Genomic DNA, 27,037 nt, shown 5'->3' on the forward strand with positions numbered 1-27,037 from the left:
CTTTGAGCAGTCTCGAAGGAGGATGGGCCATGGGGTATCTTGCCATTCCCACGGGACAGAGATCATAAAATAAGGAAGGAGATCAGCTAGTGGCCTCTTTGCTAGCTGAGCATGCCAGGCTTTTGCACAAGGAAATGAAAACCCTGAACCAAATAGAAGGAAATGTTGGCTCCAGCCTGTTTTCTGTGCCACTTGGCATCGTCAATCAGCCCGTCTGAACCTCAGGGTTCTTCCTACGGATGACAGGTGGTCCACCCTCAGTCAGAGGCTGTTGCAATCAAAGGAGATCAAGTAGGTGAACACAGTTTGGACAGCTATTACACGAAGCATGAATGCCCCATTGTACATAAAAATATGAATAAATGTAGAGGTTTAAGAGAAGACCCAGGATTTGGAGAGCAAGTCTGGACAAATCGACAAGTGGGAGTTTCCTGATAGTGGGGGGCAGGGGGGACCCCTTGTTGTTGCTCCTATACCCCTGTGCTGGTGAGGCCTGTCCCCAGGGCTAATTCACATCCCTGCCCCCAGGGCTCCCAGTGCACCAGCACTTGAACTCTGAGTGCTTATCTCAGCTTCTCATGGTGACGGAGAGATGTCCAGTGACTCGCCCAGGGTACAGAATGTTCCTGGCGGATTCAGAACACCAACCCAAGTCTGTCTGTCACAACCCCTGCATTCTATCTGTTCCGACAAAACTTCCCACAGGGTCCTCTGTAAGGGGTGCTCCAGACCTGTAGTCTTCAGGAGAGCAGAAGAGCAGAAAGCTCAGCTCTTCCTGTGCTTGTCGATTGCTAGAAATATCACTGGCAAGAACCCGCTGCTTGTTTTCCGACTCAATCCTAGTCCCAGATTGGGTCTTCCCATTAGCCGAATGAGAGCTAGCAAAAAGAAAATAACATACGTGTGGCTTTTATTTATTAAATGTGAACTTGGAAAATAAATCCTTCACTTCAGGGAAGGAAAGAAGCAGCCCTAATAAAATTTAACTATGGGAGGCTTCATCTCATAATTAGTTACCCTGCTCTTCCATTAATTAATGTGATCATCAAATGCATCCTCATTAGTAATCATCCCTTCTAAAAATAATGAGGCTAGCAGCCGAATCAATGGAGGAGCCAGGGATAGAAATAATGACATTACCCTGCAGACCATTAAAATCGTTTGGCTTCTACCTTTGACTGCTTTCCCGGACATCTGCCGCGGGAACTAGCGGATCTCCCGGAGACTTGCAACCATTCCCGGGCTAAAGCAACTTTGCTTTCCCACCACTGTCAGCTGCAGTCCTCAGATGACCTTCGAACGACCCTCCCTTCCGCCACCTCCTTTGGAAATTGCCTCCTGACTTCAAGGCCCTAGCACACCAAGAGTACCAGATTTATAGCGAAATGGATCTTTTCTTAAATGTAGTAAATCAAAACGGGCCTCGGTGCCAGACACGCACTGGCCTTTCCTTCCGTCCGATCTTTGTCGTCTCTCCCTCCAGCCATGGACGCTGAAATGAATCCCTGTGCTCTGGCCTTGACTTCTTCTCTCTGAAGCCTGCCAGCACGCAGAGTCAGCCTCCTGCCCACGGCGGCCAGAATTCGGCCGGCACATACTGCTGCCTCTGTACAGCAGGTGTCATGCTCCCGGCCAGACTGCTGTCATTACCAGCTCTCACACTGGGCTGCACGGGGAGGAAACCGGCCCCGGGGCTTTCTCTGTGCAGCTGGTGAGAAGAGGAAACAGGAGGGTGGAAGACCAGACAATCATCTCCTCCTCCTCTTCCTCCTCCCCCTCCCTGCTCCTCTTTATCCTCTCCCCTTCTCCCCTTCCCTTCCCCCTCCTCCTCCTCCTGGGAAAGGAGCACCCATGGAGCCAATGCAGGGAGCACCCTGGTGGACGCGACAACACAACGTGGAGACCAAGAAGGAAGGAGAGGAATGAGTCCGGGGGTGGGGCGGGATCCTCTTTAGGAAGATGAATGTGGGTGGGAGTTGCAGTTCTTCTGGGTCTAGGTTTGTCATTTTAATTTTTGTTTTATTTTCCTTTTCACAAAAGAATACATGCTCCGTGCAGCAAATTTGGAAACCTAAAAGAAGCCTATAAAGGAGACAGCATTCCTCACGTCCCCTCCCAGATGCAACAGTTCCTTATATCCTCTCGGGCTTCCTCTCTAAGGTGCACTGGCACAGCGAGGGGTCGTTGTGCCCCAGATCATTCCCACTGACCAGTGCAACAGCCACATTCACTCAGCTCACGTTTCTGGAATTGTCCCCCAAGGGTGCGATTGGGAATTCAGCTCCGAGATCTTAGATGGTTAGTTAAAGACTATGTTTTCTCCTCCGTTTAACAAAGCACCCTGAATAGTCATCAAGGGAGATGTAAACAAAGTTAGTGCCCAATCTGGCCCTCACTTGATAGACCACCCGCTTCATTCACTCGATCACTGGCAAGACCCGGACTGCTCAGTTCTTATCTTGATGGCGAATCCTCAGGGTGCCGGTTACCTCTCCAGTTTTAGTACTCCAGTGCGTCTCTGCGCTGCCTCCTCTCTCCCTCCCTCCCTCTCCATCTCACATACACCCTCAGTAAACAGCGACAGCAGCTCTATTATTTTCTGGCCATCCTGGAGGGTAGAAGAGCGGAGAGGCTATTTGAACTCGGGTTGTAGGTTTCCAAGGAAAGGTGTTCAAGTAGTGCTTATAAGTGAGTGACGAGCAGAGTGACATTTCAGAGCTGTATTGTCACTTTTCTAATTCCTTTTGTTCTCTTAATTTATTCTGCTGTCCTCCTCCTTGCCTACACGTTCCATCTCTGGCATCCGCCATCGCCCCCACCTTATTCTTTGAAACCTGCTATGGCTCCGGTATTCTGGTCAGAGGACTTGCATTAGCGATTGTGGGTGGGGGGCTCTTAAAGGTGTGTATTTTCACCCATGCTCTGCATTTTATCTTGAGTAAGTCCTTTCCTGAGCCTGTGTATTATACGCTTTTCAATCATTTCAACACAGACTGGTACTCTGCGGTTTCGTCCTTCACTAGTTCTCTGTGTACCTTGCCTTCTTTTCTCCTGGGCTGGTATTTCTTCCCCCATGGTTTGTTTCTCTTTATTTTTTGCTAAATATTTTATTTATTTATTGGACAGAGAGAGCACATGAGTAGGGGGAGGGGCAAAGGGAGAGGGAGAGAGACCCTCAAGCACACTCCGCACTGAGTTTGGATCCTGACACAGGACGCGATCTCACAACCCTGAGATCATGACCTGAGCTGAAATCAAGACACAGACACTTAACCACCCCCAGTGGTTTGTAGGTCTTAAATTGTGCTACTCACAATGACCTCAGGAGGGTTTTGGTAATGACTTAACTGTAAAGTTTATTTAAAAAGCTGTGGTGCTGAGTTTTCTCTTTACAAAATAATCCTCCCCGCCATAATCCTCCTGTTTGTCATTTGGGGAGAAGGAAAAGTGGGGGTGGGTTATAATGTAGTTTTCCTACTCTGCACCTGATGATATGAGCTCTTCGGAGAATTGCCAGGTCACTGAAGGGGCACTCCCTGGTCCATGCCCTCCCCTGCGGGCCCTTGGGTCTTAGTCATCTTTTCTGCCCAGCTGGTAACTGACAGATTTTCTTTTAAGTCCACAATTTTCTGGCTATTTTTCTTGCGAAATCCATGCTTTGCTTTGGCTATGGGGGCCACACACACTAAAAAAGCAAGGTAGAATAAAATGATAATGGAAATTCTGTTTTGTATATAAAATCTGGGCTGGATATATGGTCTCAGTTTACCACTGTTGTTATAGCAAAAGAACCACAAAATACAGAATATTAAGACCAGGAAAGGCATTGGTGATCCAATCCATTGGTGATCCCCTAATCCAGCATTACCTCTCCATTATAATCAAATGGAGAGGTTAAGTCACTGAGTTAAGTGCCCCACGGCACTGTGTCCCCTCCACTGCCCAGGGCTCCCAGTTTCCTGTTCTCGGGTCCTCACTCTGCCTCCCCCTACTTGGCTTGCATTCTGAGAACCTTTTCCTTACACACTCATTTGTATCTCTCTGTCTCCCATGCCTATGAAAAATGAGTTGAGGCACAGGGGCCATTTTCCCCCGACGGGTTAAATGAGTATTCATTTCTTTTTTCTTCTGACATCTCAGTTGAAACTAACGCTAGCGCCTGAGACCAGTCTCTTAGGGCTAATGTAGTTGTTCGTATCCAACCACTATCTGAATAAATGAATGAAGAAAATAACAAATTGTTGAGTCACCGCACACAATTTATTGTGTGACAGAAAACTCTCAACCAGCTTCCCTCTTTCCTCATCTCTGCTGTATTCCCTAGGCATGCCCAAACAAGTAATAATCTCATCTCACTGACTGGATAGAACTGGCCTTCTGAGAAGTCCTGGTTGACATATTAGCATTGATCAAGTCCTTCTGTCTTCAGAGGTCATAAATGCTCTCTGCTGGCACGGCAGGTCCCTGAGGGTGGGAGTACTAGTTCCTGACCTTCTCAGCATGGCCAGTGAGGCTCCGGGCTCCCAGAGATGGCCCCAGCCTCAGGCAGTAAGCTTGGAGTTTCCACTCACGCTGACTGCATGTGTGTGCAGTCCCAAATGTTTCTGTGAAGAAAACCTCTTTCTATGGTCCAAAAGCTCTCACAGCTTTAATGGGTCCTAGGAGATGACATTTTTATTTGTACCATGCTTATTAAGGAACCAGGGATTAGAAACCATAGGGAAGAAGCCTCAAACCAGAAGTTCTTAACACATTTCTTCCTAATGTTAAAGGTGACATTATGTGACAAATTGAGACTGGAACGACAATGGGGAACAAGCCCACCCCACTCTATTGTAAAAAACCCTAAAATAGTCAGGAAATAAGGACATTTTTCTAAACAGCTCTGCTGTTCCCTCCCTCTTGCTGTTGCTGCCAATGTTTTCAGTCTACGAAGCATTTCCATACGACTCAGCCCATATAGGCTTGGGACGTGAATGCAAAACTGTACTTTTCAAATATACCTGGAACATTTACAAAATGCATCTTTTTTTTTAATATTTGAATCAACAGCACTTTATTTATTAAGTAGTGGCACATACTGTTGAAAAAGACTTCCTTAAATAAGAAGTTTCATTTAGCTAAATGCAAGAAAAGCAAAATCAAAAATGCATCTTATGCTATGTATTATTTTTTACAAAGCTTTTTAAAATTGCAATAGTTTTGTTTTTTAATTTAATTTTATTTTTTCAGTGTTCCAAGATTCAATTGTTTATGCACCACACCCAGTGCTCCATGCAATACATGCCTCCTTAATACCCACCACCAGGCTCACCCATCCCCCCACCCCCTGTCCTCCAAAACCTCCAGTTTGTTTCTCAGAGTCCATAGTTTCTCATGGTTCATCTTCCCCTCTGATTTCCCCCAATTCACTTTTCCTTTCTTCTCCCAATGTCCTCCCATGTTATTCCGTATGCTCCAAAAGTAAGTGAAACCATATGATAATTGACTCTCTCTGCTTCACTTATTTCACTCAGCATAATCTCCTCCAGTCCCATCCATGTTCATATAAAAGTTGGGTATTCATCCTTTCTGATGGAGGTGTAATATTCCATTGTATATATGGATCACGTCTTCTTTATCCATTCATCTGTTGAAGGGCATCTTGGCTCTTTCCACAGTTTCGCGACTGTGGCCATTGCTGCTATGAACATTGGGGTACAGATGACCCTTCTTTTCACTACATCTGTATCTTTGCAGTAAATACCTAGTAGTGCAATTGCAAGGTCATAGGGAACCTCTATTTTTAATTTCTTAGGAATTTCCACACTGTTTTCCAAAGTGGTTGCACCAACTTGCATTCCCACCAACAGTGTAAGAGGGTTCCCCTTTCTCCACGTCCTCTGCAACACTTGTTGTTTATTGTCTTGTTAATTATACTACATATTAAAGCACATCTCAACACATTTCCAAGGAGCACTATCATATTTTCTGACCACAACAAAACTGTTAGAAATCAGTATTACTAAAAATAACTAAAACAAATCCTATGTATTTGGAAATTTAAAAGCACACATCTAAATCCACAAGTCCAAAGGAATCAGAAATGTAATTTTAAAATACTTACAAGTAATTGATAATTAAAATACAACATAGCAAATCTTGTAGGATGTAGCTGAAACAGAACCTAGAGGAAAAATAAAAATTTTTAAATGCATGTTTAAGGAAAAAAGAAAAGCATAAACAGGAGTAAGCATCCAGCGTTTTCTAAAAAATAATAAACTCAAAGAAGGAAGGAAGGATAAAAACAAGGAGAGAAATGACTAAAAGAGCAAGCTGTCCTCCAGTACAGAAGGTCAACAAAGCTAATGCTATTTATTTGAAAAGACTAATAAAATGGAAAATCTTTAGTAATATGAATTGCAATAAAAGAAGACCAGATAAATAATATTAAAAATTAAAATGAAAGGGATGCCTGGGTGGCCCAGTGGGTTAAGCCTCTGCCTTCAGCTCAGGTCATGATTTCAGGGTCCTGGGATCAAGCCCAGCATTGAGCCTGCTTCCCCCACCCCCTGCCTGCCTCTCTGCATGCTTGCGATCTCTGTCAAATAAATAAAATCTTTTAAAAAAATTAAAATGAGGAATAACTACAGACATATGAGAAAATCAGAAATATCTTTATGACAAATTCTTAAACTTTGGTGACATGGATAAATTCCTATAGAAAAAAAAATACCTTACCAGAAAAAATCAGGAAGGAATTAAAAGCCTGAGCCATATCATTAAAATCTTGGGACTCCTGGGTAACACAGTCAGTCGAGCCTCTGACTCTTGATTTTAGCTCAGGTCATGATCTCAGGGTCCTGGGATCAAGGCCCATGTTAGGCTCCATGCTCAGTGGGTAGTCTGCTTGAGATTCTGTCTCTCCCTCTGTCCCTCCCCCTGCCGCACCCCCCCACACATGCTTTATCTCAAATAAATAAAACTTTTTTAAAAAAATTATTAAAATCTTAGCATCAGAGCAAGTCCCAGAATGGATTTACAGTCAAGTTTTACCATTCGAGGAGGATTATGCCAGTCTTTTACAAACTCATTCAGAGAACAGAAAAGAAGGAAACGTGTCTTCACTAATTCATAAGTCTAGGATACTTGATACCAAAAAGGGGCAAGGACAGTAAAAAAAAAAAAAAAAAAAAAAAAAAAAAGAGGGGGTCAGGGGGATTATAAGTCAGTCTCACTTAGGAACATTGATTTAAAATTCCTTTTTTAAAACTAACTTAATCTGGTATTTTATAAACCACCCTATTGGATTCATCACAGGAATACAAGGTTAGTTCAACATTACAAAAGTCTATTAATGTAATATATCCCATTAACAAGATTGAACCAGAATTGAACCAGAATAATCAGTTTAGTAGCTAGAGAATAGCCATTCATGATTTAAAACTAACACAACAAAGGAAAAACTAAAGATTTAAGAACTTGGATTAAAAGAGAACTTTATTCAGGAGCCTGGGTGGCTCACTTGTTAAGTGTCTGCCTTCAACTCAGATCAGAAACCCCAGAGTCCTGGGATGGAGTCCTGCATCAGGCTCCCTGCTCAGTAGGAAGCCTGCTTCACCCTCTTCCACTCCCCATGTTTGTGTTCCCTCTCTCGCTGTGTCTCTCTCTGTCAAATAAATAAATAAATAAAATAAACGAACTTTCTTATCTGGTTGAAGATGATCCACAGTGAACTCGGTGGTAAAACAAGTGATTATTTTCTAACCCTCCCCAAGTAATCCCAACATAATCTTTCTTTTTTTTTTTCTTTTTTTTTTCCAATTTATTTATTTTCAGAAAAACAGTATTCATTATTTTTTCACCACACCCAGTGCTCCATGCAAGCCGTGCCCTCTATAATACCTACCACCTGGTACCCCAACTCCCACCCCCCCGCCACTTCAAACCCCTCAGACTGTTTTTCAGAGTCCATAGTCTCTCATGGTTCACCTCCTCTTCCAATTTACCCAAAAGCACATACCCTCCCCAATGTCCATAACCCTACCAACGTAATCTTTCTTAATCCTGATATAATTACTTGGGCTATAATGTAACTGCTTTGAATGACTTGCTCTGTATCACGATTTATATTTTTAAATTATCATCTGGAAGCAGAAAAATGATTACTGCCCAAAGTCTGCCAGCAGACCCTAAAAATGTGGTTTCCCTATTCTTTCTTTTTGAAAAATTCTAAGTTGGGGCTCCTGGGTAGCTCAGTGAGTTAAACCTCTGTCTTCGGCACAGGTCATGATCTCAGGGTCCTGAGATCAAGCGTCCTGTTGGGCTCTCTGCTCAGCGGGGAGCCTGCTTCCCTCTCTCTCTCTGCCTGCCTCTCTGCCTACTTGTGATTTCTCTCTCTCTGTGTCAAATAAATAAATAAAATATTTTTTAAAAAATGAAAAATTCCAAGTCATTAACACTAACTTTGGTATTAGCCCGTGTTTCTAGGATGCTCACTCCACCAGCTTTTTATCATGGATAATGATCTTTTCTGTGCCATCATTGTCAGGAGAAGTCTTTGAGCTGACTTTGGCAAACCCACAATGGAAACTTTTGTTAAAATGACACGGGTGCAAGTAGTGTTCAAGTGCATGTAGTCGTCGATCTTAGCGAGAGGACTGCTGAGGCTGGAGGAGTGCTTCGTGGGGTAGACAGATACTAAGTGTAAAGCTACAGCTCTAATTTCTGTTCATTTGTGTACCTTGGGAGCCTTTCTTGCTGTTACCGTTCATGGCCATGCTGACACCATTTGTGGCAAAGGGTCTGAGTAATTCAGTTCGCTTCTTTAAAGCTCCCTATACTGAGTGGTTTCCGTAGCAGAGAAGATTGGTTTAAAATGGTAATTTTCTGTCTGTACTTTTGCGATCCAGGCAAGATGGGTGGTGCTGTATTTTATTTTGCCAGCTAGAGTTCAGCTGCAGGTGTTGAGAATATATCTGCCACACTTCACAGTGACAGGGTGTGTTGAAGCTTTCTGTTGTTGCTGCTGCTGTTTCTTTCGCCTTAAAGACAGCGTGCAGTTCAGAGAAAACCTGAGGTAGTTGGGGGCTCCGGAGCTGTCAAACCGACCACCTGTGGTGGTTAAAGCTCCTCAGGGAAACTCTCTTCATTGCGCCCCCACCTGTCTAACCAGGGCTCAGCCCTGGAGGAGGGAATGGGGGAAATGTGGAGATCTCCAAAGGTGCTAGTTGCAACGAGACTCCTAACATGTGGGCTTGCAGACCAGGCTAAATGTATTGGAGTCTTTGGGGAAGCCTGCCGACTTCCTCTGCCTCACTCCTCTGTGATAGATGAACATGCCCGTTTATTTGCAGAGCTTGTCCCAGTGGAACCTAAAGATTCAAAGTGCTATTAAGTTTACGGGCTGTTCTTTATTCTGATCCTGCCCCTAGATGTCTTAGTGTCCTAGTTATAAAGAAATGGTTAACTTGTGTTATCAAAGGAGATGTGGGAATATCATAATCATTGAATTAAGGCGCTTTGTTAAAGTTCAGTGGTGACTAGCAGGTAAGTAATGTGGGTGGTGGAGGCCTTCTAGACCCACAGCAGAGAAAGTTCTCCATCCTTTGGCATTTATGGCTGACGCAGAGATAGAACGTACCGCTCGCTATACTCTCTCACTTCATTTTTCTGCAGAAAAATGTTAGAGCATTACAATTTCTCACCATTAAGATTCAATTAAAAACTCTTAAGACTGCAACACATGTTTTTATCCCATAACCATTAAGTCAAAAGCTGCTTTCCTAAAACTGCAAGCCAGGAAGTCAGTGATGGTGGTAACATCTGATGTTAATGAGTCTAGAAGGAGCACGGTTTGGCTCTTCAGGAGCTAAACTGAATGAGGCCCAAATCATTTTGTATAAGCCACCTCCAAAGATGGCCACAGGACTTTGGTCAAAAGTCACCCATAAAGGGTTTTCTAGCTCTAAGCTCTGACCATGTCTGGGTTATAAACCCTGCAAAGAAAGAACAAATCTCTATTGGCCTTTGGGGCACAGTGCAAGACCCAGCTGTTCAATCAAGTTCTTGTTTGAAGTAAATGGGCCAACCTGGCTGGAAAGCATGTTAATATTTTAAATTTCTACATTAACAGCTGTACATGTGCCCAGAGGCCGGGGTGATGACCACCTCATATAACTGCAAAAAAAAAAAAGTGATAGGCATAAATAAGTCTGAGCAAATTGGATTTATCACTTGCAGTAGAATTGCCAGCAAAGGCAATGGAGAGAATTATCACTGACATATACTCCTACTTCAGCAAAGCATTTGACGCCTTCCCTTGTGAATTGCATGAATAGTGTTAATTCAAGTTGGCTGCCCTGCGTTTTGAAAATTGGCTGAAGGAGGGCAACCAGCATGGCTGGGTGGGGCTGAATCACAGCCCTTTCTCTCTGAATACTAATCCCCAGGACTGCCCACTCGGTAAGTTAAAAGTCACTTGACCTTGCTGGGTCTTAGTCTCTCCGGAGGTTCTTGCAAAGAAGATAATAGTAGCACTTTGATTTAACTTGATACTCCTCGCCATTCAAGGAGCCTCATGTACTTAATGGATGTTCTTTAGTCTCATAGTATCCTACTGGTGAGTATTGTTATCTTTATTTAACATGGGAAGAAAGTGAAAACCAGAAAGCCGAAATGACCCTGCAAATCACACTATTAAAAAAGAAAAATTGGGGCGCCTGGGTGGTTTGGTTGGTTAAAGTCTGCCTTCAGCTTAGGTCATGATCCTGGGGTCCTGAAATCAGGCCTCACGTGGGGCTCCCTGCTCAGTGGGGAGTCTGCTTCTCCCTCTGCCTCTGCCCATCCCCCTTCCCCTGCTCTCAATGGTGTGCTCTCTCTCTCTCTCTCTCAAATGAACAAGATTTTAAAAGTCTTAAAAAAAAAAAAAGAAAGAAAGAAAAGAAAAATCATGTGAAGAAAGAAAAATAGGTTTTAGAGCCTTCCAAACTACTTTTGCATTTGCTTTTCCTGTATTCACTATTCAAGAAATTAATTGACATTTTACTTTTCAAATGATAAATTATTCTTCAGGAGACAATTGTGGGAGAAAAAGAGACGAGAGCAGTAAAGCAGTCTGCAGTTATACAGTGAGGGAGCCAATCACGCTAGCCTTTGAAATGCTGACCGGTGGCTTATTTTCTGCCTTTACACACAATGCTTCTCTCTCTCTCTCTCTCTCTCTCTCTCTCTATATATATATATATATATATATATATAAAATAATGTTGCCTTATCAGGATAGAGGGTATTATGACCAGTAACTCCACTGGATTATAAAATGCCAGAAAGTATCCATTTGTAATGCAAGTCCCTCCCAGAAGGATAGTCAAGTGAAAGAGATGGTCTCTAAAAACCATGTCTGAAGAAACCTGGCCTTCCCTCCTCCACCCAGCAAGCCAAGGTCATGATCTCCCTTTCCAGTCCAGCCCAGATACTGGGCTGCTGGTCAGTGAGGCACCTAGTGTAATTTGAACTCGGAAAGAATCCTTTTTTATATATCCTCCTCTAAATGACAAAATTATTTTCAGTTATAATCATGAAATAAAGTGAATAATAACCACCAAAAAAGAAATGCAGACATTAACATTTTCCTATTGATTTTCACATATAATTTGCCTGTTAAAAAAAAAAACAAAAACAAAAACAAAAAAACCCCCAAAACTAAAGTGGTACAATGAAGGGAAAAAAATTCACAACTATCTATTCGGTAGTTTTTTTTTTTTTAATCCAACAAACAGTTTGAACTTTGATTCTTTGATTATGGTACACAGGATATAAATAATTGTCCCCAGTAAATAAGTGAATTTTAAGAAAACCAAATGAAAAAGGTACGGTTGAGGCAACTATTAATAGTATCACTGATGTAACATTTTCTTTATTCATCCTTTAGTTTTAAAGCAAACAATTTTAAAAGAAGGCATTTCAATTTTTGAAATACTTTTAATTCAGTGAGAATACTTAATCTATGAGCTAAAGTTCACACTTACCAAAAATAATACCACTCATGGTTCTCACCAAGTTCTGTTGTTTAAATATTAAACCTAAAGATTCTTTCTCGGGTCCTGTGGAATGACTTGAAGTAGCTCAGGTTCTAGTTCTTTTTTTTTTTTTTTTTTTTAAAGATTTTATTTATTTATTTGACAGAGAGAGATTACAAGTAGGCAGAGAGGCAGGCAGAGAGAGAGAGGAGGAAGCAGGCTCCCTGCTGAGCAGAGAGCCCAACGTGGGACTCGATCCCAGGACCCTGAGATCATGACCCCAGCCGAAGGCAGCGGCTTAACCCACTGAGCCACCCAAGCTCAGGTTCTAGTTCTTAGTCTTAGCAATAGTTGTGCTATCTTTGTTTATTTCAGATCTACTGTGCAAGTGTAGGAATACAGGCAGTGCTAATGGGATTGGAGACACTGTGTCTAAAGCAAGCTCCAGGGACTCAGAAGCCAATGTGTGTAGCCAAGTCCCTGCCTGAGATGGGGGGAGGGCGGGGCAGGTTGGGAGTAGGAGCAGAAGCTGGACATGTTCTGAATTAGTTTCTACACAGAGTATGTTTGTTAAAGTGTAAGTAATGAAAATGTTAATTTGAAGATTACATATATATTTAATCTTAACCGGAACAGCAGCAATTTTAGACCAACAAAGGATTTTTGTCAGACAGGAGTATTTTATCACTGATTTTGTGTAGAATTATTGGTACACAGTGATAAGTGGATGGAACTTTAGTTAATTTTTTATTGTTGAATTTCAGACAGTTGCACCTGCTTATATCCTGCACTGAGTCGTACCGTTCTCAGCCCTTGATATCCCGCCACTGACCGCAGCCTTAGGCCTGCAGTTCTGCATCTCAGTGCCTCCCAGTGCTTCCCAGCCTGTTAGTCACTCTTGAAGTCCTATATTTGTCACTCCTTCTTCCCTTTGGAAATTTTGCAAGACTCACAAGTCTGGGATTTCCCCTGCTGTCGAGAAGGGAAAAGTCCACAGTGTTCTGGGCCAGCCCTTGGAAACCTGGAAACACCCCTGCTCCCTGGGGTCAGGCACTTCCACTCCCCTAGAGAATCCACAGTCTGTGCCCTCCCTTCATCTCACCCGCACCCCATGAGATCTTGCTCAGATGTAGGCACACCGTGTCTGTCCTTCTGTCAGACCCTTACTCATACACTCAGAGAAAAAAATCCTTGTCAGAGCACACCGCCCTGAGTGGGTGGCCGGGTCTCAGGGTCTCAGACACCCCTTTGAGGGCCCAAGCCCAAAGACCTTGAAAATGCTCGCTTTCTCATCAGTCTTGAGAACTGGCTCAGGCTCCCAGAAGACTGATAGTCATGACCCCAGTTCATGGTCTTGACCTATGAGAGGGCAAGCCCCCAGTCAGGCCTGTGCTTGGACTATTTGGCTTGGGTCCACATTAGGATCTTAACAGCAGGGTCAGGGAATAGGGCGGCACTCCAGGGTCTCTTGGCTGTAAATGAAGCCTGATCCCATCACGAGCGAAGAGATTGCCTTTCTGCCTAGCAATGAGAATGGCATTTAAAATTCAATATCAGAAAAGATATTGACGAGATTAAGGGCCTGAAGGAATTGATTTATGAGGAAAGACCCAAGGAATTAAATATGTATAGCCTGGTGTAATAGGATATTAGGCTCAGAGCACAATTTCATTTCTCTGATCCAGTGTTCCTGTTATCAGTCATCTGAACGGTGGAGCTCTCTCCTAGAGATGTTTCTCCCTCAGGGTTCACGGTGCTGGAGGCCGACAGAGAGGCATCACGATTGATAAAACGGGCCACAGGCTCCGTTACCCTCGCACCTTACCGTAAATTGAAGTGTGGTTTCATCCCCAGGTGGAAGCAGATGACATTTTAAACTAGAATAGATCTTGAGTCGTCTTACCACCTTGTGTGACAAGAAAATTCAGGCTAGTTCAATTCCATCTTTTTTTTTCCCCCCAAGGAGAAAAGTGAAAGTTGTTGCTACCCGGTGGTAAATGACTGTCCTTCCCCTGAGTCAGCTCGCTCTCTTCTGTCAGGAATTCGGTGAGATGTGTTTGCCTTCTGGCACAGCCTTGCTCTTACGTTCCAATCATACGCACTTGATTTTCCACATCTCAGACTTCCCCTAACAATCAGGGATTGGCTCGGGACTCACAGTGATAGGTGGAAAGCAGGCAGAGGTGACTTCATCAGCAGGACTAATGGCTGACATCCCTAAGTGGTTCAGACTGTGTTTGGGTAGCAGAATCTCACCAAGGGAAAAAGGATAAATGGGTGCATCTTGTCTCCTTACTGCAGGACAAGGTGACAAGGGTCTGGCAGAGCTGGCCAGGGTGGGGTTCAGATCACAGGCTAAAATGGAGAAACCAGATTGGAGACCAAGTGCACAGACAGGGTGATGCTGGAGGCTTGCAGGCCTGGCTGAGTAGCTCGCCCTGGTATTAAAACACCTGCTGGGGTCGGTTGACCCAGCAACACATCCACCACAGCTGGGCCTTCGGAAGGCCCAGCCCTCATTTCCTCAGCAGATATTTGCCCGGCCTCGAAGGCATATCCCACTGAGCAGGGCATCTAATTTACAGCAAAGTTATGGAGATGGAATAACATTAAAACTGAATCAAAAGAGCAAAAACACCTTTAGGTTTAAATTGATGACCCTCTGTGGGTTCAGATATTTCCAGGCTTTGATGCATGAATATTCAGTGGCTCATTTCAAATAAACAGAATGAATTCTGATTCAGAATGGACCCCCTGAGTCCATATTCTCCTAATATCTAAACTGATCCCCCAAAATCTCCTAGGGAACCTCTACAGGCTATAGCCATTATTAGAGCATCTTGTGCTGTCCTCAAATCAGTGTGCTATTTGTGGGTCCTCTCAATTTTATGCCGACCCTCACCTCCATCTCCCAGCTGCCCAGCAGTCCTGCCAGAGACTCCTGTTACCACAGTTCTCTACTGGGATGTTGCTGGGACACTTCATGTAGAGAGTACCTGCTCTGTTGTCTGTGGCTTTTAGGGAATCTAACCTTCCATAAACTGCTAGCTATATCAAAACTTCACCTTGATAGCAAAATTGTAAAATTGAAGGAAAAAAGACAAGGACAGGGGTTGCAGGGTTTTTTTTTTGTTTGTTTCATATATTTTTTAAGATTTTATTTATTTATTTGAGAGAGAGAAGGAGAGAGAAAACACAAGCAGGGGAAGCAGCAGAGGGAGAGGGAGAAGCAGGCTTCTCACTGTTCGGGGAGCCAGATGCAGGGGCTCGATCCCAGGATCCTGGGATCATGACCTGAACCAAAGGCAGACGCTTAACCAACTGAGCTACCCAGGCGCCCGGGGGTTGCAGTTTTTAAAGTGAAATTAAATGCACCACAGGGTTTCACAAAAGTATACACAAAAGCATTCCTCCAGCAGCCTTGCTTTTAAGTGGAAATGCTGAATACCTGGGTAGAAGTTGTTGCTAGGAGGATTTCAAGTTTGGCATGTCCTGATTTCCATTTTCAGCTGGCAGTGCAGTGTGGTTGTCAGGGTGGAAGCCACAGTTTGAAGCAGGAAAATTGAGATGTGCAAGCAGTAGGTCTCTCTCAGACAGGGTGGCCTTGCCTACATGACTTAACCTTTGTGTGGCCATGATTCGCCCATCTGTAGAAATGGAAATGTGACCTCACTTATTCCGGGGCTCCAAATAACATTTGTAATGCTCTTTGAATTTGTCAGAGAGAAAGACCCATTACACACGGAAGTCTACATCCCCAAAGAGCATTACAAATGATCCTATTAAATCAGTGGCCTGGAAATACCAAGATGTGTCAGGTACGGCATTTATTTACCTGTTATTGGCTGCCAGAGTGTTCACTCTTGATTGGCATATGGATAATTGTCTAATTGGAACACACTCAATTGTAACCACCAAAAAATGTAATAGTGCATCTGTTTAATGTCATACTCTCCAGTGTTAAATTAAAATTATGCTGCAGTCAGCCAATCCAACCGAGAGACTCTTCTGATTAAGTTCTAGCTGCCTGTGAACTTCTGTAATTGAGGCATTTTAGTACTTCAACATCCAAACTAGAAAGAAGATGATACAGTCTCCTACATTTCAAGTGAAGAAGAACCAGAGAGGCTGACTTAAATTACCTAGGTGTGGACTAGCTCATTGTTTTTACGGGACGCCTAGTCAAATGAAGAATAGCAGTTTTGACGCACCACCACTGTTTTGCATACATAAATATTAGATTTGCGAGTTCATGCTTTGTAAACAAAGGAAAACATTAATCTGGAAGAAAGTGGAAAATAGTCTAGGGGCTGTTGATCTTGTTTTTCCTCTAGTACTGGTTTGGTTCTTTTTTTTTTTTTTTTTTTTCCTCTTTGATGGAACACAGGGAAGAAATTACAGAATTACACATTCCATGAGTGGATTGCCTAAGCCTTTTAAGAAATAGTCCCCATTAGATCTGGAGGAGATCTGGAACTACCAGAATCAGGAATAAAAATGTCTTCCTTGGAACTCCTATTCTTTTCTGAAAGCTCCATATTCTCCCTTTGTCTCCTTGTGTGTCCCTGTGTGTCCTGATGTCTACGACAATGAACCGCCCAGTGACAGACCCTCAGGTAGTTTCTGGTATTGTAGTTGTTTTGGTTTTTGTCTATGTGTGCAGTTTTTTTTGTTTTGTTTTTCTACTAGATCACGGCTTAATCCCATAAGTGGGGAAACCAGAGCAAGCATTCATTCCTTTCTTTACTCATTCATTCATTCAGCCCTACTATGTGTTAGGGATGCCCTAATTGTTTTGTTTTGTTTTTCAAGATTTTATTTATTTGAGAGAGAGAGAGAGCACAAGCAGGGGAAGCAGTAGAGGGAGAGGGAGAAGCAGGCTTCTTGCTGTGCAGGGAACCTGATGTGGGGACTCGATCCCAGGATGCTGGGATCCTGACCTGAGCCGAAGGCTCAGATGGGTATAGTCTAGTTGGGGAAGTTGCTATGAAAGGTAGTATTGCATATGAAGTGCTTTGGGAGCATAGAAATTAGGACAGTTAGCTTTGGATGATTGGAAGGTCTTTATTGCAGAAGAACCCAAGGATGCCACATATGGTAGTGCAGGTGCTACCATGGACAAAGGCAGCAGGCCAAACGGGTGAGTGGGTTTAAATCGAGCTCCCACTTTACTGCCTAACCGTGTGCCCTACTGAGGAGTCATGGCTCTCTGTTGGATGAGGCTGTTTTCTGTTGTGTAAAGTCATAATGTGGGTGGTACTCATCTGAAAACATTCTTTTTTTTTTTTTAAAGATTATTTATTTATTTATTTGTTAGAGGGAGAGAGAGAGAGCACGAGCACAGGCAGACAGAGTGGCAGGCAGAGGCAGAAGGAGAAGCAGGCTCCCTGCCGAGCAAGGAGTCCGATGTGAGACTCGATCCCAGGACGCTGGGATCATGACCTGAGCCGAAGGCAGCCGCTTAACCAACTGAACACCCAGGCGTCCTCCATGAAAACATTTTTTAAATGGAAGAATGAGGGGGTTCTGGGTGGCTCAGTTGTTAAGCATCTGCCTTTGGCTTGGGTTATGATCCCAGGGTCCTGGGATCGAGCCCCACATCGGGCTCCCTCCTCAGCGGGGAGCCTGCTTCTCCTTGTCTCAGTCCCCTGCATGTGTTCCCTCTCTCGATGTGTCTTTCTCTGTCAAATAAACAAATACAATCTTTAAAAATAATAAATAGAAGAATGAATAGGAATCTTCCCAGCAGAATTCTGGGTAGTGACCTTGTCACAGAGTCAGGAAAGGACCCGGCACATCCAGGGAAAGATGAGATCAGTAGTTTGGTTTTTATCCAGTATAGGGTGGGGAACCAAAAGTATTTTAAAATTATTTTTATTGAAGTATAGTTGACACACACTGTTCTATTAGTTTTAGGCAGACCACAGTTTTTGATGTTGAATTGTTTGAGTTCTTCATATATTTTGGATACAAATCCCTTATCAGGTATATGACTCACAAATATCTTCTCCCATCCAGTAGGTTGCCTTTTTGTTCTGTTGATGGTTTCCCTCAGTATGCAGAAGCCTTCTACCTTAGTACAGTCCCAGTAGTTTCTATTTGCTTTTGTTTCTCTCGACTGAGGAAACATATCTAAGAAAATGTTGCTATGGCCAATGTCAGAGAGATTCCTGACTACCTCTTTCTTCTAAGAGTTTTATGATTTCAGGTCTCCCATTTAGGTCTTTAATTCATTTTTAGTTTATTTTTGTGTATGGTCTACGAAAGTCATACAGTTTCATTCTTTTGAATGTAGCTGTCCAGTTTTCCCGGTACCATTTACAGAAGACACTGTCTTTTCCCCAGTGTGTATTCTTGCCTCCTTTGCTATAGATTGATCTTATATGCATGGGGTTATTTCTGGACTCTCTGTTCTTTTCCATTGATCTGTCTTTTTTTGTCCTGGTACCATACTGTTTTGATTACTATGGCTTTGTAGTAGGTCTTGAAATCCGGAATTGTGATACCTCCAGTTTTGTTATTCTTTCTCAAGACAGCTGTGGCTCTTTGGGGTCTTTTGTGGTTCCATACAAATTTTAGTATTGTTCTAATTCTGCAAAAAATGCTGAACCAGTAATATTTTTTAAGTATTGAAGCACTTGAATTTTTAAATGGTCAGTTCTCTCAGGAGCCTAGAACGAATGATGAGGGAACAAACCAATCCAGAGTAGGGGAAAGGGTTGCCTTAACTATGACAGTGAAAATTGGAGAAAGGCAGAGGAGTGGGCAGGGAGGTTACGAAGGGAGGGACTTCAAGCTTTTAACTCTGGATTCCAGGGGAGCAGACTTGGGTACAGGAATGGAAGTGTGATCATATGCAGAGTTTGAAACACTGTAAGGTAAGGGTCTAGTGGATAGTAGGAATGAAACAGAGGCTGAAAAGTCATGCTTGTAAAGTGTAAGCATGTGAAATGTGCAGTTGAAGTCAAGGATGTGAACAGATGCCCTAGAGAAGGCATGGAGCAAGAAGAAAAGAACCTGGCATGCTAGTTGGCCGGGAGAAAAGCGTTGGTGACAGTACAGTGTGAGGAGAGCACTCTGGATGGATGTCACGCTGTAGTAAAAGGAGGCAAATGAGCATTCAAGGAAACAGTGGTTTTTATCCCAGCTGCACATTAGAATTGTCTATTAAGGTTGTTATTGCTGTTTTCTTTTAAACTATCATTGCCTAGATATTCTGAGTTAATCGGTCTTCTTGAGGCCCCCAAAATCAGTATGGTTTTGAAAAGTTCCTGATATTTACAGCGCCTGGGTAGCTCAGTAGGTTAAACATCCAATTCTTGGTTTCCGCTCAGGTCATGATCTCAGGGTCATGTGGTTAAACCCCACAGGGGGCTCTGTGCTCAGCGGGGAGACTGCCTAAGATTCTCTCCCTCCCTCTCCCTCTGCCCCTCCCCCTGCTTGCGCTCTCTCTGTCTCTAAAATAAAATCTTTAAATAAAAAAAAATGATTCCCATACTTTAGAACCATTTCCCTTGAATAGTCTTCTAAGAAGTGTGAATAAACCTCAGCAGCTAGCAATATATGATGCCATATTTAAAATCACAAGGAGGGAATACCTGGGTGGCTCAGTCAGTTAAGCATCTGCTTTCGACTTGGGTTATGATTCTAGGGTCCTGGAATTGAGTCCTACATGCGGCTCCCTGCTTGGCAGGGAGCCTGCTTCTCCCTCTGCCTACTGTCCCCCCTGCTTGTGTGTGCTCGCTCTCTCTCTGACAAATAAAATATTTTAAAAATTTAAAAAAAAATTTAAAGTAAGGCCTTAGAGAAGTACAAAAAATGTTTCATGAAGAATCTCTATATTATTACACAAATATGAGAACTCTGACAAGTATTAGAAAGCTGGGTGGACAACACTAAGAGTTAGTGTGGCTGTGGGGCACAGAGACTCCTGAACACTGCCGGTGGGTGGGCGGACTGGTATCATTTGGTAGAGCATCTTGGGCAGCTCGACCCCTTAGGCACACCCTATGATGAGGGTTCCGCCACTGGATAGGCATGCTTGGAAATCCTCCTGCGGGCCCATAGGGGGATGTGCGCCAGCATGTTCCACTGAAACCTGGTATAGGGTGAGAACTAGAGGTAATCTGAGTAGCTTTCTCTGGGAGAGTGGATCAGGTATAACTGGGTGGATGGACTCCATAGGATATTAGGCAGCCCTTAGAAGCAACAGGTTAGATACATATGGATGTGTGTATCATATGGATGGGTCTTTAAAAAATAATGCTTAGTAAAAACATAAGTAATAAGAAATATGACAAAATCACATAAAAACACATCCCCAGAAATCAACATATATTTTAGAAAAAAACACTCAGAAAAGATACAAACCAGTGAAAGTAGTTGCCTACATAGGAGAAGGAAGTGAGGATGACAGAGAAAAGATTTTATTTTTAAAAGTGATTCCACAGAGATGAAAAATACAGCATAGGGACTATAGTCCGTAATATCGTAACATCGCATTGTGACAGATGGTGACCACACTTAACTGTGGTGAGCACGGAGCAAGGCAGACAATTGTCACATCACTTGAAATTATTATAGCATTGTGTGGCAACTATACTTAAATTAAGAAAAAAAATTAAAAATAAAAAGTAAAATAAATACAATTAAAAATAATAGAAAGTGTGATTCCCAGGAAGAATGGAGTGAGAAATGAGGTCCAGGGGAGGAGTGTGTGTGTGTGTGTGTGTGTGTGTGTGTGTGTGTTTCAGTAGAATAAAGTGGTGTTGTAAATGTGTGGATGAAATGGCAGATTCCAATACAAATCTCACTTCCCCTCTTATTTGTTCAGTGCTGGTAATAACAACACTAGTTAAGCAATATATGCTCCTTACAGACATCCCGGAAAATTACCAGTAAAACTGACCTAACGATCCTTAGACCCACGCACCCAGGGAAAGTATCCAGAACCTACGAGCACATTGCAAATTCAGTGAGCCCCTCCTATAACCTGACATATCTGTGGGGGTACCGTGTACTCTGGGCTTCCTCCGTGCGCAGACACGTTCGTGGTTTTCTCCAGCTGCATGGAGCCCCGCCGTACAGATGCCTGTCCCTGACCGAGCCAGCCCTCTTCTGCTGGACACTAGCTGTCCCAAATCCTGCGGTCCCAGCTACTGCAGTGAACAGACATGAGCTACCTACCTTGGAAGATGATTTCCTGTTCTTCCTTTGGCTCCTGTTTAAAGGGGCTTAAGGATTGGGTTTGCAACCTGTCTTATATGTAAAAATTCCCTGGGCATTGTCAATGTCCAAGCACCAGCACACCCCTCACCCGCTCTCCTGCCCCAGCCCAGGGAGTGGTACTGGGGGTCAGTCGTGAATGACAGTGAAGGAGCAGTCACTCCCTCACTCTCTGGAAGCAGTCATTTTAGGTACTTGTCGGGATGCCAAAGTACAATATGGGCTCTCTGGTTTCTGTACTTTAATCAACTGATGCACAGTTAAATCACGTAGAGCACTGAGGGCGCCCGAGCAGACCGTGTGCGTCACCTGACCTGTGAGTCTCACGTGCGTAGGTGGTGAAATGGGAGGCATTGAGTTTTTAGGAAACGGCAAAGAAATCACTATTTATGCGGGGCAGGGGCAGGAAATGAAAGTAGGTTCCTAAATATCCAGTGCCAAAGCAGGGAACAGAAGAAGCAAGCCCAGAAGAAAGCGCAGCGTGTTTTGCTGAGTGCTGTCTGCTCCCCAGCATACCCCAAAACTAGGTTTTAAAGATTTAGTTTAATCCTTCCAGTTGGTGGGTGTTTCCTCAGGCCTGGGTGTTCAGAGCTGGCCAGGCACTGTGCGACAGCCGTCCCCGCTGCCCACCCAGTAGCAGCCTCCTTGCTGGGGACCCCTGCCTTCGTGGCGGGAATGTGCCAACACTTTCTGTTGTTGTCGCAGCACTTGTTACCTGAGCAAGCGGAAGAAAGGCTCTTCTGTCTTTTCCAACTGGCCCTTTGTTGTTAAGAAGCTTCTGAGTAAATGCCGAAGAACTGCGGATCGGTCATGTTTGAGCATCACCAACACATGCTAGTAAAGTGAATGTGGTTTATTTATTTAAAAAAAAAAAAAAACAAAAAAACTTCTGAGTCGATACAGCCTTTTCTGCGGCCCTTTGCAACGCTCTTGAATGCATTTCCCAGGCCGCGTGTATATTAACCTATAACCCCACCGCCAAGAACTCACGCTGGGTGCTCCCGGCAGACGGGCTAAGCCTCAACATGAGTTACAGTGGATAGGGCCAGGGAAGCTCAAGGCAAGGCTTACAGAAATCCCTTCAGTGGCCCTGCTTAAAAATAGCAGTGCAGGCCATAGCTTAGTGTTTTGACAGCTTAGATCAGCAGTTTTCTCGGCTGATACATTGATTGCCGTTTGGACTTCAGTCCTGCTGATCTAATAAAACATCACCGTCATAACAGAGAAAGTAAAAGGATCTCTTGTGGTCCCAGCCACTTGGGAAATAGCTCTACAGAGCTGCTGCTGGAAGGCCAGCCCTCCCGTCTGATGTCAGATGAAGTGACCTTGGGCAAACTGACGAATCCTATCCAGTTTTGGGTCTTTTTAAAAATTATTTAACTTCTTCATCTATCAAGAGCTATTGTCCATTAACACTGTTTTGCCTATTTTTACAAATACACATTTGTTTCAAGGACTACAGGGGTGCCTTCATAAATACTGAAACCAGACTTGTTTTATCGTGTAGCAGGATCCCAACAGCCTAATTACGCATCAGAACCTGCAATATTGGGGCACCTGGGTGGCTTTGTCCGTTAAGTGTCTGCTTTTGGGTCAGGTCATGATCCCAGGGTCCTGGGGTCAAGTCCCACATCAGGCTCCTTGATCATTGTTCTCCCTCTCCCTCTGCGCCCTTTCTCTCAAGTAAATAAATAAAATATTAAAAAAAAAAAAAAAGAATCTGCAATATTGTTATACTAAGTGAATGGGTGTGCACAAAAGTTAACTGAAGTTTGGATTAAACTATTAACATGCAAAAATCTCATGCGTTTGAAAGGTTGTTAATATCTCACAGTCACCGGGCCATCCATCCTACTGATCTTAAATGTTCTTACTTTGGCAGCAATTGCTGACCATCCAGGAGGAGTTAAACAACAAGAAGTCAGAACTGGAACAAGCAAAGGAAGAGCAGTCCCACACGCAGGCGTTACTCAAAGTCCTCCAGGAGCAGGTAAGTGAAGGCAGCAGCTCCGATTCGGACATGTGCATCCCTCCTGCCCCACCCGCACCCAGACATTTCTGATGCTGGTCTGTGGTACAGTCCATCTTTACCCATCACACCTCCCGGCAGCACTGCTGTGCAGAATTCACAATCTGTTCTCACTCCTGCCCTGCTGGGGACCACCCGAGCCTGCCAGCGGCCTGTGAAAATTTCCTCCAAAAGACAAATGCTTTTTGATAAAGTTTTAAAGTCTCAGAGATGCAGATACATGTCAAAGCGGGCCGCTAGTTTCCCCGTAAGTGTTACAGCGAGGAACATGCGTTCAGATTACCTGTGGCACTTGGGCAGACATATGAATGGGAACAACTGATTCATCAGGATGTTAAAAAAAGAAAAAAGCATCCCCGCCCATCAGGGCACTTATCTAACCACAGTGAGCAACAAACCTTTTCTATGAAGTTTGTAAATCTGACCATTTCATCCCGGCTTTCTTTGATACTGAAGTGTGGCCTGACATTGATAAGTGGATTTGGAAGTATTGTCTTACAGCAGGGTAAGATGGATTGCTGGGCAGCAGGGTGAAATCCGAGTGAAATCTGAGCTCCCTATCTGTGCGGGAGAGCTCTTGAAATGCTTTCCTACTTCTGGCCTTCCCACATTGCCAAGGATGGAATGAATGGTAATTGGGAGGCAGGGAAAAAAAAAAATCACACAGAGTAACCCCAACCCTTTGGGGTAATCAAATTTAGCTTGTTTAACATTTTTTTTCACCCACAGTGGCTTATGCGAAGGTTCTTTGTACCATAGAAATAACTTCAAAAGTGATATTTCTAAAAATATGACGTTGGGAGAATATAACCAGCTGTGACTCAGTCACTTTACAAGTGGTTTTTAGATTTTTGTGGCTTGGGAGCAGGAAAATACAGTTTCCGTTCCTTTCCCCTGAAAGTATTAAGTGACTTGTGAGTGAAAAGTGAAGATGTGGGAAGATTCCCAAGCTTCAGAGGAACGTGCTTTGTGAAACTGCTGATCATGTGATTACCACAGATTGAGTGACGTCAACTGAGGCTGAAGGTGTATGATTTGGGGTGAAGTTCCATTGGATGGAAACTGAATTCTCCATGACCTGCTAGCTAGGAGCCCCCAACTCACTGGGCTTTCCTCCTCTGCATGACTGAAAGACTTCCAGAAGAGTAGAGCAGCATTGAGCTGGTCCACATTTGCTCCTGATCAGACAGAGCTCTGAGCTTTGCTGTTCTGTGCTCTTCCTCCCCGCTCCCCCTCCCCGCACCACTACTTCCCCCTTCTCCACCTCCTCCCTTTGCTGGGATGGGGAGGGATGGATTTCTCCTTTCTCCAGAGGACTCCCATCTTTTCTGTACATTGTCTTTTTAGACATGATGCTATTGCACACTTAGTAGACCACAGGACAGTGAAAACTTAACTTTTATATTCACTGGAAAACCCAGAAGTTCAGATGACTTGCTTTACTGAGGTCTGGAACCAAACCTGCGATGCCTCTGAGCTATGCCTGTATTTTGATTTGAAGTCTGAGCCCCGGTCACAAAAAGAGATTCTGAGGGTTGCAGAAAGCACTGGTATCTTCTTGGTATGGCCTTCATTTTTAGAGAGCAGAAAGCTCATACACAGGCAGTTGTGAAACATCACACTTCATCCCCATCCCTTAAAAAATATGGGGAACATGAAGAAGCTCCAGAACAACTAAACTCATTAAAGAGCCAGAAAATATGACTGGGAAGGAATCATCTTTAGATCTGCTGTGCTCATCTAAAGGGGATAGCTCTTTTCAAGCAAAGACATCAAAAGCACGTACATCTGAGAAGGCACCACAGCAAACACATCTGGGTGCTCCTACAATCCCCAGATTGTTCTTCCGAGCACCCCTAGGCGGGGTGCCCCCATCATCCTTGCAAGTGGGAGCACAGCAGACACATTCCCTCCATCTCCTTGCGGCCGACCACCCACACACAGACATACACTTGAAAACGCACCTCTGTACCTCCATGAGCATTGCCCCGTTAGGCTTTCTTTGGATGTAGGTGGAGTAAGTACATGTGTAAACCCTTGTTCAATGCCTGCATAGGTAGGTACTCCTGGAGAGTATGTCTGTGTGGGCCTAGAGTCTTGTTTTCCTGTACACACACACACACACACACACACACACGAAGAGACCCACCTTATTCTGAAGACCCAGTACTTTACTATGCAAAGTGATGCCATTTGATGGGAATCCTAAAAAGAAAGAGTAGCTCATAAGGGTAGACCCTTACTGTCATGAGCCCCTGCCCCATCCCCATCAGTGGAGGCAGGATTATTCCCCAGGTTTTCCTAAGGAAGTTCCCAGCCTTCCTTATTTGTTAGGATGCGGCTTCTCTCAGTCCCTTTAGGCCCCACCAGCTCCTGCCCTTCACCTCCTTTCCAAACACCTCCTTTCCAAACGCAGCTTTTGACATCCGGAGCTCCTTCCCAAGCCCGGGTATCACCAGCCAGGAGGCCCCTCCACTCCATCTGCAGGAGGGGGAGCGGCTAGAGGAAAGAAGGATGGGCGGAGGCCAGTGAGGGCAAAGCAGCGACCAGCCTAGAGGTGCAGGAGGGAGCGGTGGCCTGTGGCGGCTCTGGCAGAGGAGAGCAGGGCAGGGAGCAGGACCGGTGGACAGGGAGTACGAGGAGAGCCAATAGCGAGTGTCCAAAGACAGGAGGACATAGAGCATCAGGATGGAATCTTTTTACAAGGGAGGAGAGCAGTGGGCCTGTCTGTGCCAGTAAACTTGTAAAGGGTGGAACCGGCTTCCATGACATGGTCCTTTACTTCTGCAGCAAAATATCAAAGTCTTCCCTTGCTAAGCCGGCTCTGTGTCACGGAAGCAGAGCCTCAGGACCTAAAGTGAGCAGAAAGGGTTGGTGAGGAGAAGGGAGGGGGGAAACACCTGCAAGACAGAAACCTTTCTCCAGGAACACAGAGAGGGTCTTAAGTCCTTCCGTGCCTTGTGATATTGGCTGGTCTTGCTATCACTGTGGGGCTCGTGTGCTTTTCTTTTTTTTCTTTTTAAGATTTTATTTATTTATTTGACAGAGTGAGATCACAAGCAGGCAGGGAGGCAGGCAGAGAGAGAGAGGGAAGTAGGCTCTCCACTGACAGAGAGCCCGATGCAGGCCTCGATCCCAGGACCCCGAGATCATGACCTGAGCTGAAAGCAGAGGCTTAACCCACTGAGCCGCCCAGGTGCCCATCTGCTTTTCATGTCTGTAACATATTGTAGTTGTGTGGGGAAACATCAGTGAGGGAGCCCTGAAGACCAGTGGACGCAATTCTTGTTTCCCAAGTGGGAGTGATATGCAAATGAGTCAAAGAGCCTCTGGTCCAGAGTCCGCAGCTTTTTCATGTTACCCCTCCTCTGGCAAAGCCCCTCTCTTGGCACGGAGAGCATGTGGCTTTCTTGCTGAGAATTGGACATTGTCTTAAAAAAAAAAAAAAAAAAGACACTTTTGTTTTAATATGTACAGATAACCAGAAAGAACCAATATTCTGGATGAGATGCACTGTCAATATACATGCATTTATTTTCTTCTTTTCTTTCCAATTTTAAGCATTTATTTCCTGCCATGAATACTTTATATTTTTGGCATAAAAAAAGATGATGACGAAGCTGCTGCTTCCTAAGCACTAATAAGCCAGGAAGAAATACTGGCCAGCAGCTGCGAGGTGTGCTCACCCTTTGCCCTTGCTCTCTGCTTCCAAATGTCTGCTTTGAGCTGGGCGAGGATAAAATGCCAATTAAAGGTTTCCAGAAATCTCCTGATAACGGATCAC

General features: G+C 44.1%; 1 protein-coding gene across 8 annotated transcripts in view; it reads left to right on the forward strand.

Moving 5' to 3' along the window:
- ENOX1 (ecto-NOX disulfide-thiol exchanger 1) overlaps positions 1-27,037 on the forward strand; it is a 568,173-nt gene that overhangs the window by 472,799 nt on the left and 68,337 nt on the right. For all 8 annotated transcript variants that reach the window (XM_044249790.1, XM_044249789.1, XM_044249788.1 and 5 more), the window contains one exon: positions 23,107-23,214. In XM_044249790.1, coding sequence (XP_044105725.1) covers positions 23,107-23,214 — 108 coding nt within the window. The remainder of the gene's footprint in view (positions 1-23,106; positions 23,215-27,037) is intronic.

This window comes from Neovison vison, chromosome 5 (assembly GCF_020171115.1).
Source record: "Neovison vison isolate M4711 chromosome 5, ASM_NN_V1, whole genome shotgun sequence".
In the NCBI taxonomy this organism is placed as follows: domain Eukaryota; kingdom Metazoa; phylum Chordata; class Mammalia; order Carnivora; family Mustelidae; genus Neogale; species Neogale vison.